A 13,590-nucleotide genomic window follows, 5' to 3' on the forward strand; every position below is an offset into this window, starting at 1 on the left:
TTGGCCACCACGATCCTCGGACCTGACACCAATGGATTTTTGGAGTGACTTGAAACGACTGGTATGCGCAGAAGAGATAAACAGTGTAAACGCTACATTATTACATGAAAGGATTGTTTTAGTGAAACTGTGAGACAAAACGTTTATGTGTTGCGAAAACTAAAGCGAAAAACCTACGCTTCGCCGTGCTAGACTGTGCCTTCATCAGAAAGGAGGACACTTTGAACACTTGCTTCGCAGTACGTAAACTTTGTAAGTAGGAACTTATGAATAAATAATTAATTGTGAATAAGGTGATTTCATTTCATACTTAATTTATTAATTTGTAAAAATAGGGTACAATGTTAAAATTAATTAAAACCCTAATAATTATTACGTATTTTTGATGGTCCTATGCCCGTAAAGTAGAAAGGAAAATCTGAAATCAACTGAAGAGTATTTTAAAATAATTAAGTATTATGACTGGATAAAAAGGCTGGTACCCAGAGCCATAAAATTAAGAACTAGGCCACGCCCACTAGGTTTATTCCACTTGCACCTGTAGAACGTGCGAGACAAAATGGGTTTATTCCAATTTGTACTGAAAAACCAAATTTACTAAAATCTTAGTGTACTTTCTTTATGGGAGTCTCTTGTTTATCTTAAATAATAGGTATTGTTCCCTACTTTTATCTCTGTGAATATGGCAAGAATGCAAAGTAACACGGTGTATAATTATAGATATTTTTTCGACAATAGGTTTCGTTTGAAAAATGTGCCTTCGAGCAAAATTAACTGCAATAACTAACTGAATTTAATAAAATCGTGCAAAACATAATATTTATATTACAAATCTATGTGTTACGTATAAAAAGCGAATAGTCGTTGTACTTATCTTAGCATTTAACCTTTTATTGTTTGTAACTACTTGTCACTTCTTCAAAATCTTTTCGTAAATATGTATTGAAAAATATGTAAATATTAATATTTTTGCATTACTTAAACAAACCCAAAATGTAACTTCAAAACATAGATATAGTATTTTAATAGGTATCGTTACATGTTGGTAACGAGAAATATCGTCATAAAATGTACTAAATTAAACCAATAATGGTGGTTGCATATAGAAACCAAAATGTCCTCATAATCCCCTAAAGCGAAACAAATAAAACCTAAAATTGTTCGAAACAGTTACTAATTAGTAATTATACTATAATCTTAAAATTATAAAAGCAAAAAAAATATGTAAATACATTGTTTAATGTAGTTAAGTATTAGTGGTGAGTGAACCTCAATGCAGATAATATTAGATGTAATTTGATCTAGATTAGAAATAAATGGTACAATAATTATATTATGTTTTGAGAAATATGTTGTTTTAATAGCAATTACCTGTAGTTTACATTACGGATAGACAACTTATGGTAAATACATAATATGATAAAGGAAATATAATACTGGGAACTAGCGGCGGCCTGCGTCGTTCATTCCCTTAGGCAAAGCTAGCAGAGAGTTGATGAGGTCTGCGTTCCGCTTCCAAGTTCGGTATTTTGTGTTGATGAGTGCGTTTGTCTCGATCAAGGTTCGATCATTTTTTTCTCCGCGATTGTCGTTCATCAGCGAATGCATTTTCTTCAAATACTGAAACATACATTAAAAATGACGTTATTATTATTAATTACAACAGTGTAGTGGACCTGTACCCTAAAAATAATACAGACTTATATTGAAAACATCTCAACTGTTTGATTAGTTTTATTTGATAGGTATTAAATTGACAAAAATATGATAATACTGTACACTATTGGATTTCAATTCGCGTATTTCGGCCTAGTGGTAAATGTCCCACACGACACGTTGCTAGAACGTACTAACGACTTTACTCTGCCAAAGCATGAATTTATTGTAAATAAATATTGTCTCGTCAATGTAATTTCAGAAAATCCTGTTTTTTTCTTATTTATTGCAGTTTATTGCTAAAAACCATAGTATCGTTAAAACACGTACAAAACAAAGATTTCAATCATTAATACGTAATGACTTCGCCAGAAATTAAGCGATGCGTGAAAATTTTGTTCCCTTGTTGAATGAGACAATATCGGCATCTGTAGGTGACAGGTAAAACTCGCTTACCTCCTTGTTGGCGATGTAGGGCAATAATTCCGGTATTTCATTGAGTACAGTTTCGTAGTCATAGTCGTTGACTTCAGGAAGGGGAACCTCTGCAGCTAAAGACGTCATCACGAGCAGTGTGGTGATGGACCATATCGTCACAATCATTCTGGTACAAAACACGTATTTATTATGACAATATTATAGCGAACTATAGTTTCACTGAAAGGCAGTGAGAATACTCGATTGTTATATCGGCGACCAATACTTATACTAAACGATTGTATCGATCAAGCGCGCCGGTATCGAATATTTAAAAGGTATCAATGAGGCGTAGCTTTGCTTATCAAGGGCGGCTTTGTGTTCGAGCTATATTGTGTTTGCTAATGAGAAAATAATCCTCATCCTTATTACGTCTAAGCCAATAATTTTTTAACATAAATTCATTGAACAGCGAAAAAAATGTAATTACGTTGGTGTATTACAATAACACTAACAAGCATCATATCAGGGAAGTAAATTATAAATATATCCGAAAAGAAAATAAATAAATAAATATATTAAAAATGATTTTCTAGCAACTAAGTATCAACAAAGTCGAAGATTTCGACATAATAACCCAATACAGTTTTGTTTGTGTATTGGCACGTAAGCTTTTTCAGAAATTTTTATTGGTAACTTTCTATTTGTAACATGAGCACAATAATATCTAAATAAGTTTGAGTTTAATCATAAGTACTACCTATTTATTATTTTCAAATAATAATTTGAATTTTACATATTATTATTACATTAATATAAAATTTAAACTTACCTGTTGAGCACTACTTCAAAAAGTTAAAACAACCGCAAGTCACGTTTTATTTCGTTTTACAAAATTCGCGTAGGAGCAGTGTCCACTGTTTGCTTCAGACGGAGGCAACGTTATAATGTCCACAGGCACGGTGGCTGAGCGTAGGAAAGGGGGTGGATGAGGTAACACGGGGGTGGAATCCGCCGCCGTTTTGCCGCCCTCATGCATCGGGGCGGAAAAACAGCCCACGGAGTGGTGTGCGAGACAGGTGCCAGGGTGCGCCGTCGGCATCGTACTTGACAACTCGTGAACTTTACGTCACTTTTTATTTGCAGTGATGGTACATTCAATTTGTTTTCTATTTTTACGTAAGAAGGTGTAGGGCTACGAGAAACGTTCTTGTTGAGTAATGCTTTAGATGTTAAGCTATAGGTAGGTATTTACGCTGCGTTACTATTGTAGGAACTAATAAGCAGTGGCGGCGTAGCATGGGTTGGCACCCGGGGCTAGGCTTGACATGTTATTTGCATTAATAACAACAACAACATTTTATTATAATACATTTATTCATTAAATATTCGTACTTCATTTTAAATTTTCTTTTTAGTGGTGCATGATACAGTTTGGTTCTGTTTAATCCAGATTGCTAAGTCATCCAGTTGCTTCTGCACAGCGGCACGCGATGTGCCTCCGGCGCTGGTGTATTGTTCCACGCTCGCTTCCCAGGAAAACACAGCCCGCAGCTCTTCTTCCGTGCCAAATTCTGGACTGAAATAGAAAAGATATTATGACTATGGTGACGTAGAGTTAGCTTTTTTACAGACGAGTCAAACTCATGTTTCTTCTCTTGGCTTGGCAATATTTTACATGAAAATGTTTTCGGTGGGATTTGCTTTCTCCAGTCCAAACGTTTTGTCTCAATCATAATTTAAGGGTTTGATACACAAACACATAGCGTGACTGCTATCTTCTTTCAAACGTAAAGCCGCACTAACATCGCGTCGCTTTAAGTCTCTAACGTGGGCTGTGAGCCCGAAGCTTTATATCGATTAAAAATATCACCGTTACCTGTCCATTTCTCTCATTTGCATGGACACAATCAGTGGCCCTCTTTGCCATACCTGTAAATATTTGATTGTTTGCATTATTTTGAAGTAGGGTTACCCGATAATGACTGGTTGTTCATGCTCAACTGACTTACAAGTTTGATTTTATTGGAAGCTGTGCTTAATTGGTTTTAAAGATTGAAGTGAAAATCCAATACCGTGGTAAATACATTGTCATAAAGCAATCACTTGGACACATAGGTAATTATTTAAAAAAATACCTACCTACTTGTTATCTTACTTTTTGGAGGAAACAATATGCGATTGAAAGATTTTTTTATAAACAAGATCAGCTCCGTAAATGTAAAAGGACAGTTACCAAATCGCGACGTATTCGCAGTACGGCATGGTCCGCAAGTCGAGGTGGAGGGCCGCGGCGCGTCGCAGCGCGGCGCCTACAAGATGGTGCGCGCGGCGGAACGGCACTCCGCTGCGGACCAGTGCGTGGGCCAGGTCTGTCGCTAGCATGCCTGGTTCGAGCGCGGCGAGTGCCTTATCGGCGTTCACCTGGTAAGTTAATTATTTATAAATAACTAGCTGACCCGGCGAACTTTGTTCCGCGTTAATGGCGATAAATAAGCAGACTTTTTTAATTTCGAACGGGATAAAAAGTATCCTATGTCCTTCTCCTGGCTCTAAACTACCTCCCTGACAATTTTCAGCTAAATCGGTTCAGCCGTTCTTGAGTTATAAGTGGAGTAACTAACACGACTTTCTTTTATATATATAGATAAATAAATAAATATCCTTAGACATTTTACACTGCGCTTCTAGTGTGTTGTTGTCGTTAAGTTTCCAGCTCTGGAATATTAATGGTTTAAATTAACAAACGTGACAAATGCCTGCATCAGTACAAAATTTACTACTGGTAACTTGATAGATTTTCTTTCATGCTACGTGCAGCTTTGTGATGCTAAGTTTTCAGTACAATTTATCAAAACAAACTTTGTCGTTTAATTATGCAAAAACGCGTATCTTTGTGAGGTTTTCTTTCCAAATTTTTGTAATAATTATTCCTAGTTTGATTCTGTTCTTTATCTTCTTACGGAATATAGGTACAGTAGTTACGAGCTTACCTCCATCGTGTCAATGGACCCAGTCACGACCTTTAAACAATCCTGTAGCTTGTCGTAAGACCTGAACAGCAGCTCTTTATCAGACTGCAGGTCCTTGTTGTAAGTACTTGGCAGGCCTTTCAGAACGCAGCTGAAAGCCATTGAAACGCCTAACATCAGGCCTGCCGCTCCTCGCACAAGTTCTAGACCATCAGGGTTCCTTTTCTGTGGCATTAAACTCGATCCGGTAGAGAACTGATCAGAGAACCGGACGAAACTGAACTCTTGGGAACTGTAAATGATTAAATCCTCAGCAAGCCTGCTAAGATGCAAGCTACACAATGATGCCCAATTCAGAAATTCCACTGAAACAAAAACGCATCTAAATTAAAATCTCGAAACCTTTGCTCGAAACAGTTCTCTTTGTATTTGTTGTGAGATTTTTTTGGTAATTTGACAATTAATAAAAAATGTAGTCCTAATGAACCAACCAATATGATCCCTGGAACTGACAGCAAACATGGAATTGGGTGTGATATCCTCAAATCCCAAGTCTTTTGCTAATCTAGCTCGGTCGATGGGGAAGGCACACCCCGCTATTGCTCCGCTGCCGAGGGGAGAGCGGGATAAACGGCTCCTTTGCTCCTCTAATCTCGCCACGTCATCATGCAGTGGCCAGGTGTGACTATCATACAACAAGATAAATATGATTAATAATATTAGCACTTTCAAATGTGGTTATTGCTGATAGCCGTTAACGATAGCATGATTTATGATAAGTAAAATAACAAAAAGGTGAAAAACCTTAGAAGAAAATGACTCCAGCGTATTGGTTGTGCGCGCTGTAAATGGGTGTAACCCGGTGCAATGATGTCTATTTCTTTTTGTGCTCTTTTTACAAGAACCTGTAATCAATTTAACATTTAATATTGTTAGTTTATTTGCTCATTCTAATAACAGATGATCTGTTATAGATGGTACTCAGAAATAAGTTGACACAAACGATCAGCTTCTTTAAAAACGTTAATTCTGGGTGGAACTATTGGCTATTGTAATGTCTATTTAGCTATGGCTAAACGCTTTACGCGTTTCTTTATTACACCACGTATATTTCGTTATACGAACAAGTCCATACCGTAATAAGCTCTAAAAGGCTGCTGTGCAGTCGTTGCATAGAGGCCATCATCCACAGCCTGGTATCGGTAGCTGACTGGTCGTTGCGGCTGCGCGCGGTGTGCAGGCGCAGCGCGGCATCGCCCGCGTGCGCGTGCAGTCTTCGCTCCACCGCCGAGTGGATGTCTTCTTCGGGGTCATTTAGGCACCCGTGTTTAGTCAGCTCTTCCTCTATTTCCTTTTCTACCTGTAATTTTGCAGTTCAGACGGTTCATAGACTGCATGTAGAATTTCGTTTGTCAGTTTATTACAAGCTTAGCTGTGCCTGCGACTTCGTACGCGTGAAAATCGTTTTAATATTTTTTACCGTTTTCGCAACATTTTTTAGCGATTATCATTCAAACAAATTGACTCTTCGGCTTTATAATATTAGTATAGATTCCGTCCCAGATACGGCTTGTAGGCTGGAATTACAGGTTCAAATATTTTTTGGAAACCAAACGATTATTTCCGATTGCCGCAGTATTCTTCCCCAAACTTCTTACAAAACTCAATTCACCTCAACTCACCTTCGCGAGTCCTTCTTGTATGGCCTGGTGGTCCTCGTGGGACAGTAGACCGCTGCGGTGCAACTCCCGGGCCCAGCACTGGCTACCGCGGATGTCTTCGCGATAGAGCCGGCTGTCGACGCTCAAGGAATCGTTCAGCCGACGCAGAACTGCTGATGGCTCCTCCTCGAAACAGCCACCCCATAACTGGTATCTATCCTGAGGGTAATTGAGTGAAGTAGACATATAAGTGAAGATATTATGGTTTTGTCTAATCTATTGGTTCTTAGACCTCAGTTTAGCAGCTAAAGATTAGACTTATCTACAATATCGTAGAATGAAATGCATTCAAACGGTTCAAAGATCTCGGAGCGGTCTGCGGCTGAAGGCAATTATTGATTTATCTATTTCTGTCTGCGTATGAATTTTGAATAACTTAACGATAACTTGATATTTATACAATTTTAAATTACTTACTGCGGACATGGTAGACTACGACTAAATTTAAGCGTAAACTAACCACAAGAGTAGGTACTCACGTGATAATGTGAAATCGTTTATTTAGAATGGTTTGTTTATTCTGAGAACTTAATTATCTCGTGACAATTCTGTTGTTATCTTATAAACGGGTTAAATAGGTTAAATATTTAACTTGCCAATCATGAGATATCATAATCATATGTTTGAAGAGTTGCATGGACTCAAATGCAATGCCTTTATTGATGCAATCTCAAAAATAGTTTTCTGACTTTTTTGGAAAGCCTATGCTCGTCTACGCCTACGCTAAGATGCTCGTCGAAACGAGCATCTTGCTAATTTATTAGCGTAGGTAGGCTTTACTTTCGCGTCATTTAAAGACCGAATTAAACAGATTCAGCCGTCAGCGGTTTAATTAATGCTAGCGCAGCTGGCGCTGCTACACTACACACGTCGGTGCTTCGACGACGTCTTCCAGGCATACCTCTCTGACTGATTGAGCGGTCGACTGCTCTTGTACCTCCGTACCTCCGCCTCCGCTCTTAATTCCATATCGCGCGCGCTTGTGACTTATTGAGCAGTTAATGTCAACTGTTCCAGCAGTACTTCAAAGCTGTGCAATGGCAGCTTCAAAGCTGTTGACTATGACTGCATGAGCGGTCCGTGTATTCTTAGTCCGTTACTGGCGGACCTTAGTGTATCGGCTGATTCTTCATACAAAAATTAGAATCGGGCCTAACTATCGGCGACTAAAAGAACTAAGACTAAAAGTTGTGCTAAAAAGTCTGTACATAGGTAGGTCAGTAGAGAATCATTTAGTACAGAGAGTGTATCGTTCGTTCGAGACATCCAATAAATCTCATCTGTGCAATAAATCATTTTATTTTATCGATATCGATAAAATTTCGTGGTATCTATTATTTATTTTGTTATGTTGGCAATACTGACATTTCTTTAGTCGTCAGATCAGACCTTATTGGATAACTAGGTAATTAAAGTTGGTAACTATTTTTATTCTCATAATATCGTCGTTGCCTGGTTTGTAGTTGTAAATTAAAAAAACGTAATGTTTTGAAATTTTGACAGTGACAGTGACAGCTCGGAGCTCATGTTTTGAACGTTTAGCGGTGAGGTTATGTTGTTGGTCAAATAGATTTATTTAAATTATTAATTCAGGATAAATGTGCTATTTGATTGATAATTAATGTGTAATTCAGTATCACATTTGGGAAAAAACACAAGTTTGTACAATTTATTTATGTAATTAAACACTATTGGAGTCTTGACGAATCATATTGGATGTTGTTTACTAAATTAGAGATCTTCTAATTTTGTGGCAAAATGACAGAGGATTCTTTACAAATAGCTCCAGAAGAAGCAGAAGCCGTCGGTACTCCGACCGGCTATCGTCAGTATACTCTTTTTGATATAAGTACCGATCCTGGTCTAAAGGATGACGATGGTAACGAACTACCAAGACCATTCAATAAAAACCAAATGCGCAAGTGGCTGAAAAAAGTTAGATGGGAAACCCATAAAGCTGAAAAACGAGCTAAGGAAAAAGCGCGGGCAAAAGAAAGGCGCAAGGAAGCTCGAGAAGCCAACATAGATTTAGGCCCGAATAGAAAATCCTTAAAGAAAATGAAATTTGAAAAGTCTAAGAAAAATATTGGAATAATTATAGACCTAAGTTTTGATCATCTAATGATGGAAAAGGACAGGTATAAAGTCATCAAACAGATTCTGAGATGTTATTCAATAAATAGAAGATCCAACACACCTCTTCAATTTCATGTAACTAGTTTTGGGGAGAAATCTAAAAATGATATTTCCAGACATAATGGATATGAGAATTGGGATGTAAGTCTGACTATATAGTTAAATATAGAATTGTTAAAAGCATTATAATTATATTGTTTCTAACTATACATTGTTTTTAGGTTGAATTTCATGAAGAATCTTATTTGGATGTTTTCCCAAAAGAAAAATTAGTTTACTTATCTAGCGAGTCTGAGAATGTCATTGAAAATTTTGAAGATGACACTTTTTATATAATTGGTGGATTGGTAGATCACAATAAACACAAAGTGAGTAATGTAATATCAGCATAATTTATTTATCCAAAAATTTTTGAAGCAATGTATTATTTTACAATATAAAATTATTTATTTTCAGGGTTTGTGTCATACAATAGCCACAGAGCAGGGCATTAGACATGGGCAGCTTCCTTTAGATAAATATGTTAATATGCAAACAAGAAAGGTTTTAACAATTGACCATGGTAAATATCTACCTATTTTGTTACTTATGAACTTCTGAGTATTATACATTTTCAATATTCAATACTTATTTGAGAATTTTTTTGTTACAGTTTTTGAGATAGTGCTGAAAGTTTGTGAGGGTGTGTCTTGGCAAGATGCTCTGATCAAAGTGCTACCAGTTAGGAAAGGAGTGCATGTTTGTGACAACATTAGTAATTCTAGTTTAGATGACAATGACAAAACATAATTTTACTCTTAATGTTAGTTTTTGTATTATTATAACAAAAAATATGTATGTTCCTTTAGACGAACAGCATTATATGCTAGTCTCATAACAACACAGCCCATAGGGTTAATGTAAAAGTGTAATAATAAAGCAAATAAATAACAATTTTTGTGCATTTTTACAAACTATTCTAATAATATTAATCAGGTATTTAAGTACAATAGTTTTTACATAAAGTGCATAAATAAATATTTGATTCTAAAAAAATCCTAGGGTATTTCTTGGTACATTTTTAGCAATTTCAGTAAGTTGGATCTAGCTTACAATAATTTTCAGTACATATTTAGGATTTTTTATATTTCTCACAGAAAGTTTTAAAACTGCAAAAATACTGTAATTTTAACAAAAAAATATATTTTTCTTTGGATTCCTATCATAAGTATTAAATAATTTTATTTATAAGCTTTCTTCTTTCTTCCTGTTTTTTATTTGGTTTTCTCTTTTGACTATCTGTGTTTTCGGCGCCAAGATGTCTCAATCTTTGGTTGTCCTCAATTATACTCATCTATATATATAAAAATGAAACCCGTTTCGCGTTGTCACGGCATCACGTGTGAACGGCTGAACCGATTTCGACAATTCTTTTTTTTTAATGTTTGTGGAAGTCCAAGGATGGTTCTTACGGAAAAAAATATTAAGAAAATCTCTACGCTAAGGCGGTACGAAGTTCGCCGGGTCAGCTAGTTTATTAATATTTATTACAAATTAAAGAACACTTACTAAATAGTGTGCTTTAACTCAGTGGATTTATTACCGACTGAATAATAAATTACTAGCAATTGTAATAATTTATTACATGTTAAAATAAATGTATCATTATACCTATTTTGGTATTAGATTTAGATACGTAGATTGTGTTTCTTCATAAACTGCTCTATTAGCGGTGCTAGCCTTTCAGGGTTGTTTAAATGCACGTGGTGAGTTCCCGGCACGAAATGTATTTCGTAGTTTTCGTTGTTGCTCGCAATCACTTCACGCATCTCTATTGAAAACTCGTCCGACGCGTACGGCGAGTCTATGGCTTTTATGTATAATGTTGGACATTTAAGTCTTCTCACGAGAGCTTCCACGAATTTTTTGTTCTCTGGTTGAAACAAGGCATGTTTTAGTCTAGAATCCCTCGAAAAATAATATTTTGTGGGGTCTTTTGCTGATGGCTTTGCTCCACGTTTTATGAGGTATTTAACGCTTTCTAGGGCAACTGATTTTTTTGTACCTAAATGCCATATTTTTTCGAGTTCTTCCATCGGATACGAGGGCGGTTCTTCATCTAAACGTGTCTGCGCTATTTCAATTTTTCTTAATATAGTCGGATACCTTTCCACAATAAGATTCAGATCAAAATCGTCGTAGATAATACTGTCTACTGCTACGTAACAGTCGACCTCGTCCGGAAATACGCTAGCAAATCGTAGACTTCCTATTGATCCCATGGAATGACTGAGCAGTGACACTTTGTCCCACTTGAAGTAGTTTTTCAGGTACAAGATCAGCCGTGGAAGCTCCCAAGTATAGTAATGCATACCTGGAATAAGTAAAATTAAAATGTAGTAGGTATCAGTTCATCTATTTCAAACTCACGTAATATGCACATATTTAGCGTAGAGAACAATACGGTTTTGCTAATTATTAATGACGTAAACAGATAATTATGATCTGCGTCAAGGAAATACCAATCCAGTAATAAGTATGCCTACTTAGGTGTTCTACTAAACAATTCAATTTGATATAATCCTTAATCAAATGTAATTTATTGATTTACCTGCGGGAATGCGAGATGATAATCCATGTCCAGGGAAGTCGATAGCTAAAATGGAGCGGTTTTTGCATAGCATGGGAGCGAGCGTGTCCCAAGTGCCGGCGTTGTCCTGCCAGCCGTGTAGCGCCAGGATCGGCCGGTCTTGGTCACTGCCCCACAACTTGGCCGCTATGTGACCATAATGTATGGGTATTTGGATTTCTTTTGTGGGAATCTGGAAAAACAAGCAAATGTTTTTGTTAAAAAAAAATTTGGTTCCATTCGAAAAATCTATTAGTCAAATAATGATAAATCTACTACTGAACTGAATAATATTTGTAATACAATTCTATACATTTAATAAAATAACTTACCTCTGGCTTAGTATGTAAATTATGACTTTGAATATTTGCTAATATTGCTATTGGTTTTCTACAATATGAGTTAGAATTAAAAATTGCGCGAAAACATAACCCACGTGCCATTATGGCAATATTTTAGGCGGCAACGATAAAAATATTATTTATCACATACAAATTAAATAATAATTTTATGTTAGAAAACGTCTCTTTGTTCTGTTAACACCTTTTGTTTAGAAGGCGATGAAACACTTAATTCCTCGGTTAATTTTAACCCACAATTGCTTCATTTATTGATTATATTTAAGGTAGAGCTTCCACAGTTTGAATGATCAAATTTCACTAAATCAAACAATTTTGTAGAAAAGTTTGTGTGAAGAATAATATTTCGTAATATTTAACATTTATAACACTGTTTATAACGTAACATCACGGATAACCTAACGCGATGACGTACGGATCGAGAGTAATGGCAGGGCCATGCGCCGAGACCTTGGCTGGTAGCAACGCGACGCGCCTCAAACTCAAACTCCGCCGCTACGTAACGCAGTGAATTTACAATTTTGCAGTCACGGTGGACTTTAGCCTCTACAATCCCACCTCGTATTGAATCAACCTGAATGATGTCATACATGAAATTGTTTTGTAATAAAGTACTTATGTAAGGGCTATTAAGAGGTACGATGTATTTATTACCTCATAATAGCCCTTACAATAAGTACTACACCAAGATTAATTTCTTGAAATACATTTTTGTTCCTTTTGCTTTTGCCTATTTCGCTACCCGAAAATTTATACAAAGTTACTCTATGCCCGAGAATCAAAACTGAATGTTTCTGAAAATGCTCTACCGGAATTACCTACCCGGAAATTAATGGTTCATCATGTAGAATACGTTATTATTGAAATGATTAAGTATAATAGCATAGAATAAAATGTGATAAGAAAGATATTTAAGTCGGTCCTTATTCTTATCATAAGACGTCTAACACGTTAGAAAAGATAGCGATATTGTACTGATACTGACAGGTGCCTACTCAAGCACACGGAAGTTTACGTAGGTACCTATATCTTTTCAATTTTATCAGCATTCTGTGGGGATGCATTTAGTAAATTAGTACATCCCATCAAAAACAATACTTGTCAAAAAAACCAAGTCTCGCAACTCAGTTGTTCTACGGTAAAAAGTTGTGAGATCCATGTAATACCAAGTCCAGGCCAGGAAATCTTTAACGTTTTACATAAATATATTGACTTGGCCATCGCACTAAATAATTTAATTTACACGTGTTTTCATGCGATGGCCAAGTCAATATATTTATGTAAAACGTTAAAGATTTCCTGGCCTGGACTTGGTATTACATGGATCTCACAACTTTTTACCGTAGAACAACTGAGTTGCGAGACTTGGTTTTTTTGACAAGTATTGTTTTTGATGGGATGTACTAATTTACTAAATGCATCCCCACAGAATGCTGATAAAATTGAAAAGATATAGNGTCTGCTAGAAGTGCCTTAGAGTTTTGATGATCGGTGAGTCAGTGAGTCAGTGAGTCAGTGAGTGACAAAATTAAGTAACTTTGACCCGTTATAATTCTTAAACTACTGGTTCAAATTGAATGAAATTTTAAATATACCGTGTCTTTACAATGCCTGCATAGCTAATGAAAATTCAGCCTTCTAGTTTTATCCACAACGAAGTTACAGGCAGTCGAAAATGGCCTGAATTGCTTCGAGAAAAGGATGGTACGGCCGTGCCGCTT

The 13,590-nt window shown here is 36.3% G+C and overlaps 4 protein-coding genes across 4 annotated transcripts; 1 reads left to right on the forward strand and 3 right to left on the reverse strand.

Annotated features, from left to right (window-relative positions):
* Positions 1-737: 737 nt before the first annotated feature.
* Positions 738-2,342, reverse strand: PDF (pigment-dispersing factor). The gene is made up of 2 exons (XM_028305053.1): positions 2,113-2,342; positions 738-1,620 (listed from the first exon to the last, which is right to left on the reverse strand). Exons 1-2 carry the CDS (start codon positions 2,257-2,259, stop codon positions 1,444-1,446), a joined length of 324 nt encoding a protein of 107 aa, XP_028160854.1. The 5' UTR covers positions 2,260-2,342; the 3' UTR covers positions 738-1,443.
* A 1,096-nt stretch (positions 2,343-3,438) lies between these two features.
* Positions 3,439-7,322, reverse strand: Argl (Argininosuccinate lyase). Its single transcript, XM_028305055.1, has 8 exons — positions 7,184-7,322; positions 6,728-6,925; positions 6,181-6,405; positions 5,850-5,950; positions 5,537-5,730; positions 5,067-5,410; positions 4,310-4,497; positions 3,439-3,652 (listed from the first exon to the last, which is right to left on the reverse strand). Exons 1-8 carry the CDS (start codon positions 7,190-7,192, stop codon positions 3,475-3,477), a joined length of 1,437 nt encoding a protein of 478 aa, XP_028160856.1. The 5' UTR covers positions 7,193-7,322; the 3' UTR covers positions 3,439-3,474.
* A 962-nt stretch (positions 7,323-8,284) lies between these two features.
* LOC114353179 (tRNA methyltransferase 10 homolog A) lies at positions 8,285-9,820 on the forward strand. The gene is made up of 4 exons (XM_028305050.1): positions 8,285-9,043; positions 9,124-9,270; positions 9,359-9,464; positions 9,555-9,820. Exons 1-4 carry the CDS (start codon positions 8,525-8,527, stop codon positions 9,689-9,691), a joined length of 909 nt encoding a protein of 302 aa, XP_028160851.1. The 5' UTR covers positions 8,285-8,524; the 3' UTR covers positions 9,692-9,820.
* A 714-nt stretch (positions 9,821-10,534) lies between these two features.
* LOC114353178 (probable serine hydrolase) lies at positions 10,535-12,359 on the reverse strand. Its single transcript, XM_028305049.1, has 3 exons — positions 11,843-12,359; positions 11,493-11,703; positions 10,535-11,255 (listed from the first exon to the last, which is right to left on the reverse strand). The coding sequence occupies exons 1-3, from the start codon at positions 11,951-11,953 to the stop codon at positions 10,570-10,572; spliced, it is 1,008 nt and encodes a 335-aa protein (XP_028160850.1). The 5' UTR covers positions 11,954-12,359; the 3' UTR covers positions 10,535-10,569.
* Positions 12,360-13,590: the final 1,231 nt, after the last annotated feature.

This window comes from Ostrinia furnacalis, unplaced genomic scaffold (genome assembly GCF_004193835.3).
Source record: "Ostrinia furnacalis isolate ACB-3 unplaced genomic scaffold, ASM419383v2 OfSCF1632, whole genome shotgun sequence".
NCBI classification, from domain to species: Eukaryota; Metazoa; Arthropoda; class Insecta; order Lepidoptera; family Crambidae; genus Ostrinia; species Ostrinia furnacalis.